General features: G+C 42.5%; 1 protein-coding gene across 2 annotated transcripts in view; it reads right to left on the bottom strand.

The window, feature by feature from the left end:
* LOC311599131 (uncharacterized protein) overlaps window positions 1-18,927 on the bottom strand; it is a 54,668-nt gene that overhangs the window by 15,417 nt on the left and 20,324 nt on the right. The window contains exons 2-3 of one of the 2 annotated variants that reach the window (XM_084784773.1): window positions 18,524-18,716; window positions 16,028-16,108 (exon numbers count right to left, since the gene is read on the bottom strand). In XM_084784773.1, the coding sequence (XP_084640899.1) occupies window positions 16,028-16,108; window positions 18,524-18,716 (274 nt within the window). Of the gene's footprint in view, window positions 1-16,027; window positions 16,109-17,120; window positions 18,717-18,927 lie in introns of those variants that run through there. The other variant, XM_084784774.1, reaches the window with a different exon arrangement.

Raw genomic sequence — 18,927 nt, 5'->3', positions numbered from 1 at the left:
GGTGAGTTAAAGGCCAGCCTGAATAACACAAAACCCTGGGTCTTAGTTAGGGTTTTATTGTCGAGGAGACATGGACCATGGCAACTCATAAAGCAAAACCTTTAATTAGAGTTAGCTTACAGTTTCAGAGGTTTAGACTATTATCATCATGGCAGGAAGCATGGCATCATGCAGGTAGACATGGTCCTGGAGAAGGAGCTGAGAGTTCTCCGTCTTGATTCACAGGTAGCAGAACTGAAGACTCAGACACTCTGGGCAGATATGAGCTTTTTAGACCTCAAAGCCTGCCCCCAGAGACCCACTTCCTCCAACAAGGCCACACCTCCTGACAGTGCCACTTCCTGTGACCAAGCTTTCAAATACACGAGTCTATGGGGGACATTCCTAATCAGAGCACTGTTCCTTGTATCAAAAGAAAAATAGACCTCACCGAAAAAACAACAGTTATTAAGACGCTCATAATTGTATGCACTTGCAATCTCAGCACTTGGAGAGCAGGGTCAAAATAAGAGGTCTGCCTTAAGTTTGCAGCCTACCTGGATTACGCCCGTAACGACTTCCTCAGCCTGAGGTCATAGAGTAAGATGCTGTCTCAAAATAAATTTGTTTTTCAAAATAGGTTTCTCTGTGTAGCTTTGGCGGTCTGGGACTTGCTTTGTAGACCAGGCTGGCCTCGAACTCACAGCGATCTACCTGCCTCTACCTCCCGAGCCTGGCTCTGCTTACAATCCTTGTGATATTACGTAGACTCTTTCCCTTATCCCTTTCTGCCAGCAGCGTAGTGCTGCCAAGGGGTGAGGACATATAAGCGTATTCTGCTCCGCCCCTGGCACGCACACCAACTATCCATCACACTGGATCAGAGTAAGTAGTCTCTAGTTTAGTTTTCAAGATTCCTGTAATCTCAGGCCCCTTTTTGGTTCTCTCTGTGTCTTATTGTTTCCATTAGAAGTCCTATGAAAGTTTTATCTGGTCAGACACACTTTACAAGAAATAAAGAAAGTAAAATTTTTGTTCATTCGTTTTTCAGAGATAAGGCATTGATTACACACCCCAGACTGTTTTCTATTTTTGGAGACCTCCAGCCCAAACTCACCAATGCTGTGTACACCAAGCTGGGTATATTTTTTTTCTTTCCATTTTGGAGACTAAGTCTCTTGTATCCAGGCTGGCCTAGAACTCATTGTATCTAATCTCCACCTCTGATATTCTGTTTTACATGCAAGCATTACCAGACCTGTCTCTTGCTAAAGTTAATCATATAATTTTGAATGTATAAATTGTTTCAACAGGTATATGAAGCCATGTAATTACCCCCCCCCCAAATTACCATATAAAAGGCTACCAAGCTGGATGTGGTGGCACATATCTTTAATCTCAGCACATGGGAGGCAGAGGCAGGCAGATCACTGTGAGTTCAAGGCTGGCCTGGTCTACAAAGGGAGGGCTACACAGAGAAACCTTGTCTCAGAAAAAACAAAAACAAAAACAAAAACAAAAACAAAAGAAGAAGAAGAAGAAAGAAAGAAAGAAAAAGAAAAAGGCTACCAACAGACCGAGAGCACAACTCAGCTCAGCTAGGAGATTAATTGCTTGGTGTAGAAGAAAACCCTGGGTTCAATTCACAGTACTTAAAACCCATTATGGAGAGGTATGCCTGTGACTCCAGTTTTGAGTTCAAGGCCATGATGGGTTACAGATTGAGACCTCATCTCTCTCCACCCCCAAAACTTACGTATCTTGCCCTTACTCAACAAAGTCCCACTGAAGCCAGTATCTTGCCTGTCCCTAGAAACCACGGTGTGTTCTGCAGTTATGAATTTTCCATTCCTGGAGTGTCACAGAAACAGAATGAAATAGTTTACAATCTTTCATGTAGGGGTGGGTATAGAAGGAGCAGAGCCCTTGTGGTCTGCTTTCTTTTACTCTTCAGTGTTTCAGATGCCAATGTTTCATTGCCAGATTCTGTGGGTTGGACCAGTGATAGTCCCAGAGCCACAGGAGTCTGCTGGCTCTGATGACTCACTCAGGTACTGAGGGCCACTCTTCCTGCTTGTGCCAGGAATGTACCCAAGGCCTTGCATGTATTGAGGAGATGTTCTGCCACTTGAGCCAGATCCTCATCCTGACACTAGTGAGTAAAGCTTTGAGGACCATGCTCCATTGTGTGTGGATGTATGAATCCATTTCTCTAGACAAAATACAAGCACAAGAGCGCTGAGTAGCATAAAATTTTAGCTGTCAAATTTGATCCCCAGTGGCTGTAACATTTTCAGTTTCAGAGGAACACCGAGTTGCAGTTGCTTTGAATCTGTGCCAGTATTTCATATTTGGAGTCATTTTAATATTTAGTTGGGTGCAAAGTAATTTGACTATTGTTTCAAATGATATCTCCTTGATGACCATACTGCACACTGGTGGCTTTAAGTGAGAAATGTCCTCCCTAGGACCTGGCATTTGAACACATGGTTCCCACTCAGTGCTGCTGTTTGGGGAGGCTGTGGAACTTTTGGAAGGTAGAACCTGGCTGGAGGAATTATGTTGCTGGGTCGGGCTTCGCATGTTTATAGTCTAGTCCCCTTCCATGTTTGATCTCTGCTTTGTTCTGCAAGCCTGCTACTCATTGCCACGTTAACCTGTCATGATAGACACCTAGACACCTAGAATCAGAATCTCAAGTAAGCATTTTTTTTTCCCCTGTAAATTACCCTGGTCATGCTGTTTTATCACAGCAACAAAAAAGGTGGCTAACATACACACCGATTGTTCTTTTGGTTTTATGATGGCTTTCTGTAGCCTGTGCTGGCCTCCAGCTGGGAATGCAGGCAAGGATGGCCTTGAACTCCTGACTCTGGCAAGTGTCCCCACCAGGTCCCAGCTCTTGTACATGTTTTCCCTTTCTGTACTTTTAATTTTTAAAATTTTTATTAGCTCTTTGAGAATTCTGTATGGTGTTTTGGTCATATTTCATTTTCCAAAATCAAACAGGAGGTTTAATAGTTTTCCTAATGCTACCCAGTGAAAATGTGGCAAACCCAGAATTAAATAGAACCTACTATTGTAACAAGTTTCTAATATGTACTATATACGTGTAGCATATCTGGAACACTTGGCAATCCTCTTGTGTGGTTTTCCTACATGCTGAGATTACATATGTGATTCACAACGCATAGGTTAATATTTTTTAAACAATATTTTTTAAAGATTTATTTATTTATTACATATATAGTGTTCTGCCTGCATGTACACCAGAAGAGGGAACAAGATCTCATGATAGATAGTTGTGAGCCACCATGTGGTTGTTGGGAATTGAACTCAGGACCTCTGGAAGAGCAGACCATGCTCTTAACTGCTGAGCCATCACTCCAGCCCCCTTAAACAATATTTTTTTAAGATGCTGGAGATTGAGTCCAATGGCCACATGTGTGCTAGGTATTCCTCTCCATGCATTTGAGAATGAGGCTCATTGCACAGCTAGGCTGGCCTGGATTCCTCCACCTATGTAATACTCCTGCAAGTCTCTGCAGTGCTTAGAACTCTAATCAGACTAGAAAGACAAAGGCCCCAGTCTCAACAAGCTTAGCTTGGCCTAGGCACCAACCCTGCAATTAAAGAGATAAAAAACAGACAGAGGTTTAATCAACTTGTTGAGGAAAGGAATAAATAAAAGGATCCAACAACCTTCATTTTCCTCTTTTTGGGGCTCTGACATGACAATTAGGCTAAAATATAATATATAGTTCCTGGGGAACAAGGTGACATGTGTACATATTAGAAGTCTTGGTCATGGTGTCATCTTTGATATGTATTTCAGCTCTGGCTCTGCAAAGTGGTCCAAAGAAGTTCTGACTTGAGCAACCTTGTTCTGACAAGTTGATTGCTTAAGCTAGAAGGAGTGGCCTCACATTCTCTGTTAGTTATCCTTATCTTCCTGTGGTCTGTCCTGAGGTTTTGCTGTTCCTGAAATCTAAGGTGAATGCAAGTGTAGGAAAAGGAGAAGTCTATACCTTTAGCCTTGAAGGAGTAAGCCCAGCTATGTAAACAGACACTCCTTGAATGATTAACATGCCTATGCAAGTTAAACTTGAGCCTGAGAGTGACACAAACACAAAATGACTGCAGAGATGCTAAGCTTCTATCTTGCTGTCAGTTAATCTTGTTGGCCCAAGTTGTGAGACCCCCAAAGACCACTAGGAATCAGCCAAATGCAAATCACACAGGGTCTCCTTTATTAGTCAAGCTCAGAGCCTGGACCATCAGCCCCCTCGTGAGGAGGGAAGATGGCGGTCCCTAGTGTTAGGGGAACAATATTTTTAAAGGAAAAAACTGTAAGGGAGGTGGTATTCTAAGCCATTTCCAAGCCTTGCTGTTACATGATAGATTAGAGAAGTACAGGAGAGTTGTTCTTTAAGTTGATAGGCTGAGCCAGGTGTGGTGGCCCATACCTTTAATCCCAGCACTCAGGAGGCAGAGGCAGGTGGATCGCTGTGAGTTCGAGGACAGCCTGTCTACAAAGTGAATCCAGGACAGCTACACAGGGAAACTATGTCTTGAAAAAACAAAAAACAAAAGAAAAAATTGTGTTTCTTTTGAGATGAGAATTGTGTTTTGTTTCATGGATTTTATACTCATCTCCTTTCTTTTTTGTTTATGACATTTTGTTCAGGACATCTAATGGGCAGGAGGCAGAACATGGTGTGTAACTGATGCAACACAGGGCTTCCTTCCCAGCCCCTCCCCACTTATGCTCTGCAGTAGTTCCTGTATACATTTAAGAGTGTTGGTCTGAAAGAGGATCTGTTTATCAAACTCATAAAACGCACAATATGAATATTTTTAAATGCTTTTTGTTTTTGTTTTCTTGATTTTGAAAGACAGGGTTTCTCTGTGTAGCCTTGGTTGTCCTGGACTTGCTTTGTAGACTAGGCTGGCCTAGAACTCACAGTGATCCATCTGCCTGCCTCCTGAGTGCTGGGAAAATATTTATTTTTTTTGAACAAGTGTATGTGTGTGGGTATGCAACAGCCAGAAGGACTAGATTCCGCCAGAGCTGGAGTTACAGGCAGTTGTGGGCTGTCTATTGTGGATGCTGAGAACCAGACTCTAGTCTTCAGCAAGAACAACCTAAGAGGCATTCTCCAGATCATCAAGTCTTTTAAAAACATTTACTTAGTGTGTAGGGTGATAGAAGTAGATTGGGAAAAATCATGATTTTAGAATTATAGTTCAGAAATATGAGCTGGGTCAGGAGTGGAGAAGCACATTCAGTGAATTTAAAAATTCATGTCTTCTAATTCCAAGTCTGGCTTCATCTATGGAACTATAAAATTATACTAAATTTTTGCTAGAAAAGGGACTCTGAAGACACTTCAAGGAAAACTACTTTGAAGTAACCCTTTTTACAATCTTGTTTTATTTTTAGTTGAATTAAAATCAGGCAGCCGGGTGTGGTGGCACTGGCCTTTAATCCCAGCACTCAGGAGGCAGAGGCAGGCTGATCTCTGCGAGTTCAAGGCCAATCTGGACTATAAAGTGTGTCCAGGCCAGCCAGGGCTACACAGAGAAACCCTGTCTCAGGGGAAAAAAGGGAATCAGGCAATTTAAAAATATTTAAATGTAATCATGAAGGAAGGCTAGAAATAGTCTCATAAATAAGTAGGTATGCAGATAAATCTTGTCAATAACATCAGCTTAACACTTTTAAGAGTGTTGGCTATTTCTAGCTTACAGTGACCTCTAGTGTTACAAAGAAAAATATACTCTCCCCCTCTGCACCCCCTCTGAAATCAGAGTCTGGCTTAGTACCCGAGGCTGACTTTGAACTTCTGATCCTCTTGTCTCAAAGCACAGAGCACCAAGTCTGTCCAGATCTCGATAATCTTTTATCTTTTTGATACACCGTCTCACTGCATAGTCCTGGCTGGCATAAAACTTATTTAGACCAGCCTGGCCTTAGAACTCAGAGATCCTCTTGTCTCAACTTCCTAAAAGTGCTGGGATTAAAGACATGAGCCAATGTACCAGACTTACGTGGTGTGAGGGATCAAACCCAGGCCTTCATGAATGCTAGGCAAGCTCTCCATCAACTGTGCCACACTTTTCAGGCTCCATATCTGTAGTCTGACCATTTTGGGGCAGCTGGGAGGCTAGATGCTGGGAATCAAATCCATAGCCTATGCCATGGCATGCATGCACTCTACCGCTCAGTTACAGCTCCAGCATCCAACGCCAGCTTTGGGACAGCTTCTGGCAGGAATGGACAAATAATACTCAAATTCATTTTTGCCAAACTTCGACTTTTTACTTAGCAATTCACTTAAAAATAAAATTATAAGGTAAGGCAGTGGTGGCATACGCCTTTAATCCCAGCTCTCGGGAGGCAGAGGCAGGAGGATCGCTGTGAGTTCAAGGCCAGCCTGGTCTACAAAGTGACTCCAGGACAGCCAAGGCCATACAGAGAAACCATGTCTTGATAAACCAAAATAAATAAATAAATAAATAAAATTATAGAACTGGGCATACATGACAGTAATCCCAGCACTCAGGGAGGAAAAGGCAGGCAGATTGTTGTGAGTTTGAGGCCAACTGGATCAACAAAGCAAGTCCAGGACAGCCAAGGCCATACAGAGAAACTCTGTTTTGAAAAGCCAAATAAATAAATAAAATTATAGGAATTCATTTAATGTGAAATATAGCAATATATTAAATGAATGATAGAGAAGATTCTATATTTAAAAAATCACTGGTAGCTCAGGCTATGTGAGGAGGTATAACCCTAGGTATAAAAACTTTTTTTTTTCAGTTTTTCGAGACAGGGTTTCTCTGTGTTATCTTTGCTGTCTTGGACTTGCTTTGTAGACCAGACTGGCCTAGAGCTCACAATGATTCATTCGACTGCCTCTGCCTCCCAAATCCTGGTATTACAGGAGTGTGCCACCATGCCCATCTATAAGAACATTTTTTACTTAAATCTTTCATAGGACATGGTGAGATGAGGCAGAAAGGCAAAGGGGAAAAGTGGCAGAAAGGAAGAAAGAAATAAATTCATTTTTTCACAAACTGCATTATAATTGTGTAACAATAAGAATAGGATATACCTAAAACAGTTCTTTTTAAAGTAATTTTTATTATTATTTTTCTTTTTTTACATATACATTTATATTATTATACATATATGCAATAAGCTACATACAACAAGAAGAACCACAAAACAATCAGGAATTATATAAATATTACATTCATAGTATTTTGGCTATTTGTATTTGACAGCCTTGAAGAAAATAGCTTTCCTATCTTGGAGAGTCTAAAATTCTGAATATAAATCAGTATCTATCATTATCAACTTAAAATATCTATCTAGACCTAAAAACATCTTAATCCCTAAACAACTAAGCTTCATTGTAAAACTAAACTATCTGGTCTTCAACTCCATCAGAGACTTGAGAAGGTATACAATTAATTACCTGAGTAAACAGGAAGTGCAGGTTAGCAGCTTCCAAAGTGAAAAAAAAAAAAAAAAGACAGAGTTTGCTACCTGAACAATCACCCAACACACTCTATAACGTTGGAGCATCATCTTCAGCCTTCAGCCAATATATCTGACAGACATATTTGTGAGGCAGGAACTACTGAGGACTTGCTTGCTTACCCTGTATTGGCAGAATTTGACTGTAGGCTTTGCCTGCATACTTGTATCGAAGCCTGCCCATTTTGGGGCAGAATTCTCTCTGTGGCAGAAATGAGGACATTTTGCCCAGAGGCTTGTTTGCCACATCCTAATAAGTTTTTGTTCTATTTTCATGCACAGAATCTAAATTCCATTGGTAATATTTGATTTCTACTCCCAATAAGACAGTGTATTAAGACCGAGTCAGATAAATGACCTTATGAAATATAACTTATACAAAAGGACTCAGTTTGCTTTTCTGAGACCAGGTAGGCCACACTGCCCTCATATTTGTGATACCGCTGACTGTCTCTCAAACACTAAGTTATGGGCATGTGCTATCTATCCATTGGCACTATCGCCCCAGCCTAAAATCATTGTTTTTAGAAAACGTTTTATTGTTTTGTGTCGTGACCTGGTAGAGACATCTTTGAAGAGACAGATGCCTCAGGCAGTGCCAGCTCAGACAAAGGCAGACTAGAAGCTGGAGCTGGCCTCAAACTCAGGGATGTGCCTGCCACTGCCTCCCAAGTTCTGGGATTAAAGTCATGCACTACCACCGCCTGGCCCTGGCTAACACCTTTAATTCTGTTAGCTGTGGCAGAGAGATCACGGATTGGAAGGCCCAATGGAGCTATATAGACAAACCCTGACTCAGAAAAACAAACAAACAAAATAGGCTAGAGAAATGGCTCACTAGTTAAAAGCACTGGCTGCTCTTGCAGAGGACCCAGGTATACTTACCAGTTCCAGGGGATCCAATGGGCACATGGTATACAATACACATATCCAGGGCTGGAGAGATGGCTCAGAAGGTAAGAGCACTGCCTGTTCTTCCAAAGGTCCTGAGTCAATTCCCAGCAACCACATGGTGGCTCACAACCATGCAGGTATAGATGCAGGCAGAACATTGTATACATAATAAATAAATACATTTTTTAAATACACATATTCAAGGAAAACATTCATACACATAAAATAAAAGTAAATCTTTAAAAATAAAACAAACCCACAAAACCAAACTGGAAACAAAAAAAATGATAAGCAGCATAGGATGAACCTACAAATAGCTTGTACTTCTGTGAAGGTTCAGACAACAAAGAGAGGCATGCAGTTGGTAGACTACACAGCCCCACCCCCACACACACACACACACACACACACACACACACACACACACACACACACACACACACACACCAAACAAAACAGAATGATCCTGGGTGGATTGACAGTTTGGGGGAAGAAAGTAAAGAGTTCCAGAAGCAGTAAAGGTTTTTGGAAGAGCAAAAGGTATCTATCTAACTAGTAATGGGCCACGTTAAACAAGCACCCACTACATGCCAGGGCTACATTCAACTCTTTATAAGCATTATTGTTTATAGCGCAATCACATTTTAGAGGTGGAGAGACTAAGGCAGTCAGAAAGTTAGGTCCTTTTAGTTTTATAAGACAGGATTTCTCTGTGTAACAAGCTCTGGCAGTCCTGGACTCGAATTGTAGACCAGACCAGGCTGGTCTCTGCCTCCTGAGTGCTGGGATTAAAGGCATGCACCACCATGCCCTGCAAAGTTAGGGTTTGTTTTGTTTATTTGAGATAATTAATCTGCTGAGAGATGTGGGTAGGGTCCAGGGTTAGCTTCAGCTCTTGGGCTCTGCATTTTTATTGCATCTAAGTCAGGAGCACAGCAACCTAAGGCCACTTAGGGAAGGAAGCATGAGATCTGAGAGTTTCTCTGCTGCTGCTCATCCTGAGAGTCGAGCTTTGTGAGGTGCCACATTTCTCCTGTCCCCAACCTTGTGCCCCACCTCACGCCTTCCCTCCAGCCAGGGGAGGTCTTTTGTGATAACTTACTAAAAGTTTCTGATGGACTCAAACATTTCCATGGCAAAGTGAAAAGTTTCCTTTTCACAAATTTACCCCAGGTGCCTAGAGAAACTTCCTGGAAATAAGCAAAGTTTAAAGCACTTCTGTTTTCTAGAAGTGCCTTAGGGCTAATTATATACATTGTATAGACTCCTTAGTTTTTGTCCTAGATGCAGAGCACTTATGTACCACAATTTAATGAGTCTCTTTACTAGTGATGGACAGTCTTTTGTCCCTAAACAATACTGTATTAACTTGTTATTTTCTGTGCATGCAAATACTTGTATAGGATAAATTAGATTTGCTACTTTTAATTATAATATTGTAACCAATTGCCAAAATCTTCTTGCTTAAGGTTGCAGAATTTGCATGCTCTCTTCTTTTTTTTATATTTTATTTAATTTTAATTTATGTGCATTGGTGTGGGGGTGTCAGATCTTTGAGTTATAGATAGTTGTGAGCCACCATGTGGGTGCTGGGAATTGAACCCGGGTCCTTTGGAAGAATAGGCAGTGCTCTTAACCACTGAGCCATCTCTCCAGCCCCTTGCATGCTCTCAAAAGAAAAAAAACAGTGCCTGACTTTTTCATTCTTCCTAATATATCATCTTACTAAATGTTCTTACTAATTTTTCACTTAAACGTACTTTCTACATATCCATTACTCATGCATGTGGCTCTTGTTTGTGTCTTTTATTACAGACTGATGCTCAGTTGTATGAATGTTCTACACTTTATCCATATGCCTTCTGATGGGCAGTTAATGTTATTCTCTATAGCATGTTTCAAGAGCTCTGTCAGGACTCGTCATAGGATGTGAACAAGGCAGGCTCCAGTATGCTATGAGGAGAGGAGGAAGAGCATGCACAGCGTAGCTGTAATTACACAAAAGTACCTGTTAGAGTGTCTGATCCATGACAGGTACTTGTTGAGTGGACTAACCATGAATCAGCAAGACATTGAGTGCAAGGCACACTGGGTGTCCTGTGTGGCCTCTTGGCAGACTGCAGTTGATATCCTTAGGAACTGCAATGCCTAAGGGAAATCGTCATAGACACAGCTGGTATTCCCCAGCAAGCTCAACTGTCTGTGGCTGGTGTTTCATGACGAAGATGAACAAGTTGCCAAGGAATAGCCCTTTTGTTTTTGTTTGCAATGGTAGCTTGAATCTAGGTCCTCATATTTGTTAGGCAAATGCTATACCACTGAGCCACATTTCCAAGTCCTGTATAACCATTTTTTGTTTGTTTGTTTGTTTGTTTTTCGAGACAGGGTTTCTCTGTGTAGCCTTGGCTGTCCTAGACTTGCTTTATAGACCAGGCTGCCCTTGAAGTCCCATCGATTTGCCTGCCTCTGCCTCCTGAGTGCTGGGATTAAAGGCGTGTGCCATCACGCCCAGCTTCCTTTAATGTTCTTAGAGTCTGGTCATTCTTTTTTTGTTTGTTTGTTTGTTTTTGGTTTCTTCGAGACAGGGTTTCTCTGTGTAGCCTTGGCTGTCCCGGACTCACTTTGTAGACCAGGCTGGCCTCGAACTCACAGCGATCCTCCTGCCTCTGCCTCCTGAGTGCTGGGATTAAAGGCGTGCGCCACCACGCCGGGCTAGAGTCTGGTCATTCTTTTTTGGTTGGTTGTTGTTGGTTTTTGAGACAGGGTCTCTCTATGTAGCCTTGGCTATCTTAGAACTGGCTCTGTAGACCAAGATGGCCTCAAACTCACAGAGATCTGCCTGCCTCTGCCTCTTCAGTGCTAGGATTAAAGCCATGTTCCACCACCTTTGGTCACTCTTTCAATTCATAATTTAAAAAAAAATCACTAGTTAGTCAAAGAAACTACACCAAGACTGGTTTTTCTACTCTAATGTAAACAGTGTCCTGTGAGTCATCTTCTGAATAGAAGAAATAGTCCACCCTCCCTCAGGGCCAGCACACCCAGCTGTATTTACAAGGAGTTAATTTGTCTGCCTAGGTTGCTCTGTGAAAGTGACACACCAGTTTTGTAGAGCTCAAGTTCAAGTTCACATACCATGACAAAGAGGCAGCTTCATTTAAGAACCTTACAACTGTACACTGGCATTATTTAATATTTGTGTCATGATGTGCTTTGAGGCTAGGACAACAGAACATGCCATGTGTTAGAATTCCTGAGGCAAAGTGACTCCACTAAACTGAAGTGGCTCCAACCTCCACTAAAATCAATACATTCCATATTTCCATAGCTGTAGATTTAAAGAAGCTACAGTTTTACAGAGCAAAGCTTTTGTTTGTTTGTTTCTAGTTTGGCTTGTGTGTGACTGAGAGTCAAGCACAGCTATCACTGTCAACACGTGAAGCACTAAGTCCTAAGAGCTGATGGTGTAGCTCAGAATACCCTACTTCTCTCTTGCGTGGGAGACACCAGGTTTCACTGTCAGCACACCCCTATCATCATCATCATTATCATCATCATCATCATCATCATTTTGGTTTTTCGAGACAAGAGTTTCTCTGTGTAGCTTTGGCTGTCCTATACTCATTTCCTTATCATTATTAATTGGGAATTCACATTTCAAATACATGGAAAAAATGGATCACTTACAAACTTTAGCCCACTGCCTAAATACATATCAAGGCAATAAAGCAAGGCATGATAAACACAATCTGTTAATTTTGCAAGTTAGCCATATCCCTTTGTGGTCTCGGCCTCTCATTTCCGTCTTTCTTATCTTAAATTCTAAGTTCTTATCCACTTCTCAACTACTCACTTTCATTTTAAAATGCTCTTTTTGTTTTCTCTTTCTCTGAAACTGGTGTGCCCAGTATAGGCCATTTTTAGCACTTTCTTCCTCTATTGTTAAGTATTAATGTTCATCATCATCATAATCACCACCACCATCATCATAAAACACAGGGTCTTGCCGGGTGTGGTGGTCCATGCCTTTAATCCCCAGCACTCAGGAAGCAGAGGCAGGTGGATCAATGTGAGTTTGAGGCCAGCCTGCTACAGAAGAGCCCAGGACAGCCAAGGCTACACAGAAACCCTGTATCAAACAAACAAACAACCCACAAGGTCTTACTATGTGACCTAGGCTAGCTTGAAACTTGCTTCCTGCTTTAGCTTTCCAGGTCCTGTAATTATAGGCTTTCCCACCACACCTAGTGGGTTTTGCTATTCTTTTCCAATGGGGAATGGAACATGAATTTTTTTTTTTTGTTTGTTTTGTTTTGTTTTGTTTCCGAGACAGAGTTTCTCTGTGTAGCCTTGGCTGTCCTGGACTAGCTTTATAGACTAGGTTGGCCTCCAACTTACAGCAATCCACCTGCCTCTGCCTCCCAAGTGCTGGGATTAAAGGTGTGTGCCACCACGCCCAGCCTGGAACATGAGTTCTTCAGCATAGTTAGCATACCCTCAAACATTAGCTACATCCCCAGTCCAAGAAAATTATATTCTGAGACAGGATTTTTAGCCTAAGCTGGTCTTGAACTCCCTATGTACCTTAACTTCTGATCATCCTGCTCCCATAATGAGTTCTGATATCATAGGTATGTGCAACAATGTCATTCTGTCTAGAGTCAAAGGAGCTCAGGGCTCTGAATCCCAAGCCAGGTGGCAAGGAAGGCCAGGGTGAGTTGGTGGCTGCTTCTCATGTAGCCAGTAACTGTGGCTCCCTCTTAGCTCCAAAACCAAGAGAAGCAGACACTGGAGTGGGGTTTTGTAGGTCAGCTGCTTGCTCCTGCAGATGGGCCCTGATGTGGGCAGAGCAGCGCTAGGAAGATGCTTTCATGTAAGCTGGCAGTGGCCTAGCAGCACATGGTGGCCTGGCCAGCAGTCAAGCTCTGGGGGCCCAGCAATGAATTCTTTGGGGAGAAGGGGAATCCACCCTTCCTCAGAATAAGTGATGAGTCTCAGCCAAGACATGGTGAAATAGATGATGCTGGCCTATTTATTTTGTGTGAAACAGGGGGTTATAAACTTTGGGCAGAGAGAGGTATTTTGTGGGTGAATGTGTTTGATTCTCTGGGGCTAGGGGAGCCAGGGATACTTCATTTACATGTGACAACACAGCCCCATTGTAAGAGGAGGAAAACAGTACTTCATTATCCTATGGAGGGGGGAGAACTCCAGGTATGATTAAAGGTCCTTGGTTGAAAGCCAAGGCACAGGGTGGGTTTTTCCAGGAATCCCCATGTGAATACTGAACAGGGTTCTTTTTTTAACTCTTTTTTTTTCTTCCCAGACAGGGTCTCTCTGTGTAACCCTGGTTGTCCTGGACTCGCTTTGTAGACAAGGCTGGCCTCAAACTCACAGCGATCCGCCTGCCTCTGCCTCCCGAGTACTGGCATTAAAGGCGTGTGCCACCACACCCGGCTTGAACAGGGTTCTTATCAGGAAAAGTTTGGGCCTGTGGTTTCCCTGAGAGCTATCTCTTTAAGGGATCTGGCATTCCCCAGATCAGGCAGAGAGGGAACCCAGCTGAGAAAGGGAATCTATCATCGGTCAGAGGCTATGGGGAAATGTCAGATTTTCACTTTAACAGCAGAGTCCCACACCATAATAGCCAGTTTGACAATTATTTTTCATATTTGCTGGGCACGAACTCAGAGAGCTCCTCCTGTCTCTTCCTCCTGAGTGCTCTGATTAAAGGTGTGTACCACCACGTCCAGCAAATTTTCATACTTAGGATACAAAATGACAACTAATCTGAATTAGCAATATTTTATTGGTTTTGATTACTATTACACAATTCAAAGTTTTCCCAGTAAATTCAGACAAAGTGAAAAAAGTGAAACAGATCATTCATTTTTTATTATGTAGATATTTTGAAGCTAGGCTGAGGTAGTCACAAGATGTTTAGGAAAATGCTGTAGTTTTAGGGGGCATCTACACAGAGAATAGTAGGACTGACCTTCCTCAGTTTGTGGTTTGTCCATTTTACAGTCATGGTTTGCTATCATTATTTTGAATATGCTGTTGAACTCTGTGATTTAAGGCGACTAACTCAATTTACAGCCTTGTGAGTGTACTCTATACCCCACCATGCATGGAAAGCTCTGTGTGTGTGTGTGTGTGTGTGTGTGTGTGTGTGTGTGTGTGTAGGTGTAGCAACTATGCCAAGACTTCAGATAGAGTAAAATGAGGCTGGGTGTGATGACACACCTGTAATCCTACATGCACGTGGATCTCTGAGTTCAAGGACAGTCTGTTCTACACAGTAAGCTCCAGGACAGCCAGGGCTACACAGAGAAACCCCATCACAGAAAAGCAAACAACAACAAAAAGTAAAAAAAGAAGTGTAAACCATTTAATAGGAGATGATAAAGCTGGCAACACAGCTCAGCACCAAAAACAAAGATTAAAAAAAAAAAAAAGTTGGGCCAGTGGTTCTCAGTCTTGTCAGTTTTGAATCTGAAGGGCTATTCTAACACTATCTGGAAACACTAACGACTATTACTAGAAGGAAGGGGCTGTTACTGAAGTTAAATGGTGCGGGGGCCCAGAGCACACTTAAGGACCCTAAGTCACATGACAGAACTGTGGAGCAAGATCTATTTAATAGGCGAAGCAGAGAAATGCAATGAGGTCTTGTCTTCAAGCCCCAGAGTATTTTTCATGGATGCTGTCCTGTTGGGATGGGTGCCACACACTCATCATGCAAGCAGGAAGATTCCTCTTTGCTATTTTTGAGACCTACCCCAGTCCGGAGTGTATCTGAAGTTACTACTGCTTTAGCCCCTAAGTGCTGGGATTCACAAACCTGGGTCACTATGTCTGCCTCTTCATGACAAGTCAATAACTTTAGACAAGGCCACACCCAGGGTAACCATTCCCATCCAACTCCAGAGCTCTCAGTCACTACACCGGTTTGTTTTCCTTAGTGTAGAGGACACGTGAAAAGTTAAATCAGAGGGGCTTTTTTTTTTTCCTTTTGTCTTTTGGTGTTTTCAAGACATTTTCTCTGTACAGCCTTGGATGTCCTCAACATGCTCTGTAGACCAGACTGGCCTTGAACTCAGAGACCTACCTGCCTCTGCCTCCTGAGTGCTGGGATTAAAGGTGTGGGCTCAGGCTAGAGGTTTGTCTTAAATACCACTCAGTGGTGGTAAAATAACACAGAGCTTACTTAGCAAGGGTGGTTACCGATGTCCAGTAAATGTCTTTCTTATCTCTTTTTCAAAGCAATTGCACATATCATTCGTCAATTACTGTTTTGATGGATTCTATGCTAAAATGTTCTCTCAACATTTAGTTCTGAAAATTTTGTATTGGTGTTTGGTTTTCTTGTACCTTTATTTAGTTTAGTCTGTGGGCATGGACATCCTACACTGTGTATGTAGAAATCAAATGACAAGGTTGGGGGGCAGCTCTCACTTTATGCTATGTGGCTTCTAGAGCTCACCGTCATGAGGTCATCAGGCTTGGCAGAGGGCCCTGACCTGTTGAACTAGTCCAACAGTCCTTTTTCCCCCCACTTAATTTAAAAGTTCCATTTATAGTGCAATAGGATGAGGTGGTACATACCTATAATCCCAGCACTCCTGGAGTTTGAGGCCAGCCTGGTTTACAAAGTGAGTCCAGAACAGCCAAGGCTACAGAAAAACCCTGTTAAACAAAACAAAAACCCAACATTTACAGTGAGGCAGTGGTGGCTCACACCCTTAATCCCAGCACTCAGAAGGCAGAGGTGGCCTGATCTCTGCGAGTTCCAGGACAGCCTGTTTTATAGAGCAAGTTCCAGGAAAGCAGGGACTACACAGAGAAACCCTGTCCCCAAAACCCAAGTTTACGTTTCTCTTGTTTTCACACATTTCAGGTGCATGTGTGGAAATCAGAATTAGTTATTTCCATCACGTGGTCTCAGCCATCAAACTCGGGGCCCCGATTTTATCTGCACAACTGTTGGTGCTTTACCAACTTAACTCTTGTGTGTCATTAAATATTGAGTTATCCTGAAGCCTATTTCATGTAAAAGTAAAAGCTTAATTTCTTTTTCTTAGTTTTTTGTTTTGTTTTGGTTTGGTTTTTCAAGACAAGATTTCTCTGTCTTGACAACAACAACAAAAACAAAAACCCCAAAACCAAAGTTCACTGAAACATTTATGGATATTAAATTTAAAAAAATTAGTTGAGGCCAAAAAAATAAGTAGCCTTCTCATCTCACATGCACGCAATCTCTGCCTCATCATCCACAGTATATTTTAATTACTTGAGAATTGGCAAAGGAATCAAGTAAATGGACCGTGATTTAGAGGCAGCAGGAAGGAGTCAAAATGAGAAGGGAGAACAAAGGATGGCCCATTCATTGGTAAACTTAAGTATAGTTTCAGCACTGCCCATAAAGCATAATTTTAAGGTCCTTGTAAATCTGTTTCGGTTTCATTGAGAAAGCTCAGAAGCCAAAAATGAGACCAGATTAAGATGCTTCAAATGGTGTTGCTGGAAGAGTTTGTTCCTTTTGTTATAGAGAATAGTGTCCAAGAGGAAGAGGGAAAATGGCTTGTGATAGAAGACTTTTGGAGATGGATAACTAATAATATTCGTCTCCTATGTACTCAGAAGTATATTTAACAGAAATTCATATAACACATTTCACATCAGTCTCAGTAAATTGAAATGTATGTAAACGCTAAACATTTACTTTGGAGAAAGTATAAAGTAGCAATCAGGCATTTATAGTAAGTCAGGGAAAAGTGGGTCATTATTATTTTTTTTAGTAGGTGGTCGTGAGGATATGTGGTACTTTAACATTTGCAAGTGGACTGCATCCATACTGATGAGTGGCACCGATTAACTGTGGGGAAACACATGATCTGGTGTGCTCTTTAGTGTATATGAACTTGCTCAAGGAGGCGGTCTCTCCTCCCACATTGTGGGTCCCGGGACAAAACTGAGGTTGTCAGCTTTGGTGGTCAGCAGATGACCTTATCCTCTGGGCCTTCTCTCCAGCCCTGTTTTTCTTTTTTGTTCTTTTCTTTTGGGTGTTTTGAGACAAGGTTTCTCTGTGCAGCTCTGGAACTCACCCTGTAAACCAAGGCCTCTGTCTCTGAGTGTTGAGATTAATGATGTGTGCCACTACCACCTGCGCAGCCCTGTTTTTCATAGTTTCTACCTAGGCCTTTTCATATCACATAGCTTACATGTGTTAATTTGATGTGCTAGTATTTTTTTTTCCTTTTCTTTAGTTTTGCCAATTCAACTACTTTCCCTGGTGCATAACAATTTAGTGCTTTCTTACCCCTGCTTTTGCTTTATTTTGATGGATAATAAACTAAAATTCCACTTTAAAAATACTCAACGTGTAGTTGGGCGTGGTAGCACACGCCTTTAATCCCAGCACTTGGGAGGCTGAGGCAGGGGGATCGCTGTGAGTTTGAAGCCAGCCTGGTCTATAAAATGAGTCCATGACAGCCTTGGCTACACAGAGAAATCCAGTCTCGAAAAACAAACAAACAAACAAAAATACTCAACATGTATAACAACATGTCAAAAATCATAAAGACAAGATTTTCCTGGGATATGGTAGAAATGCAAAGTTAAAAACAAAGTGATGCAAACAACAGGCTCCTCTCCAAACAACTTTGAAACGCAGCTGATGTTTACCAGTCAGTGTTTTCCATTCTCCACAATATCTAAAGGACTGCGGAGCTCATTCCGTTTTCTATCCCTTATGTTTCATTTTGTGGAGAACCACTCATTGTTGACTTAGAGACGGCAGTCCTAAACTTTTACCTGTACCAGGCATTCCTGGAAACAGCAATTTAACAAGTGTTTATGCCACATAATTAGTCTGCATGTAACATCTGCTCATCAGATTTTAATACTAAAGTTTTGTAGCTTCAAGTCCTTGCCTGAGCAGCAATACACAAGGGCAACATTCTCTCCAGCTGACATTCTCTCTCTTCTCTAATCTTGATGCTGTTGACCCAGTACCGACTTCAGTACACTGTACGGTTGTGGTGCTTACAGGCCAGCGCACTTTGCTTCGGTTCTTCTCCGCTGGACGTGCTCTTTACTTACCTGGTCTGACTCTGTGCCGCCCCACCCCTGCAAAGATCCAGGCATACTTTCCAAGTTGCTTGCCACCCTGGCGGTTGGGGTATGAGTGGCCCAGATGACAGTCGGCTGACCAGGTCCCGGTGGCTGTGTTAAGAGCTCACACTTCAACCTCGGGTTCTCTGGTTGGGACAGCTCCAGGTTTCGCGGGGTCGACCTGCAGCGGGCCAGAAGGTCAAGCTCACCTTGAGGCGGTCCAAGGCAAGCACCGGAATACCTTCCCGGGTCAGGGAAGGACACATAACCCGCCGCCAGCCGGGCACTAGGCTCGCCCTAGCGAGCCGCGCCCCGTCCAGGCGGCCAAGCGACTTCCGGATGTGCGCAGAAGCCTGGCCGCGCCTCCCAGAGCGCCCCTCCCCCGGCTGGCT

This window comes from Acomys minous, assembly GCF_964271855.1.
Source record: "Acomys minous genome assembly, chromosome: 1".
Classification (NCBI taxonomy): Eukaryota; Metazoa; Chordata; class Mammalia; order Rodentia; family Muridae; genus Acomys; species Acomys minous.
The sequence above is the reverse complement of the archived record's forward strand: the minus strand, read 5'-3'. Positions and strand labels throughout refer to the sequence as shown.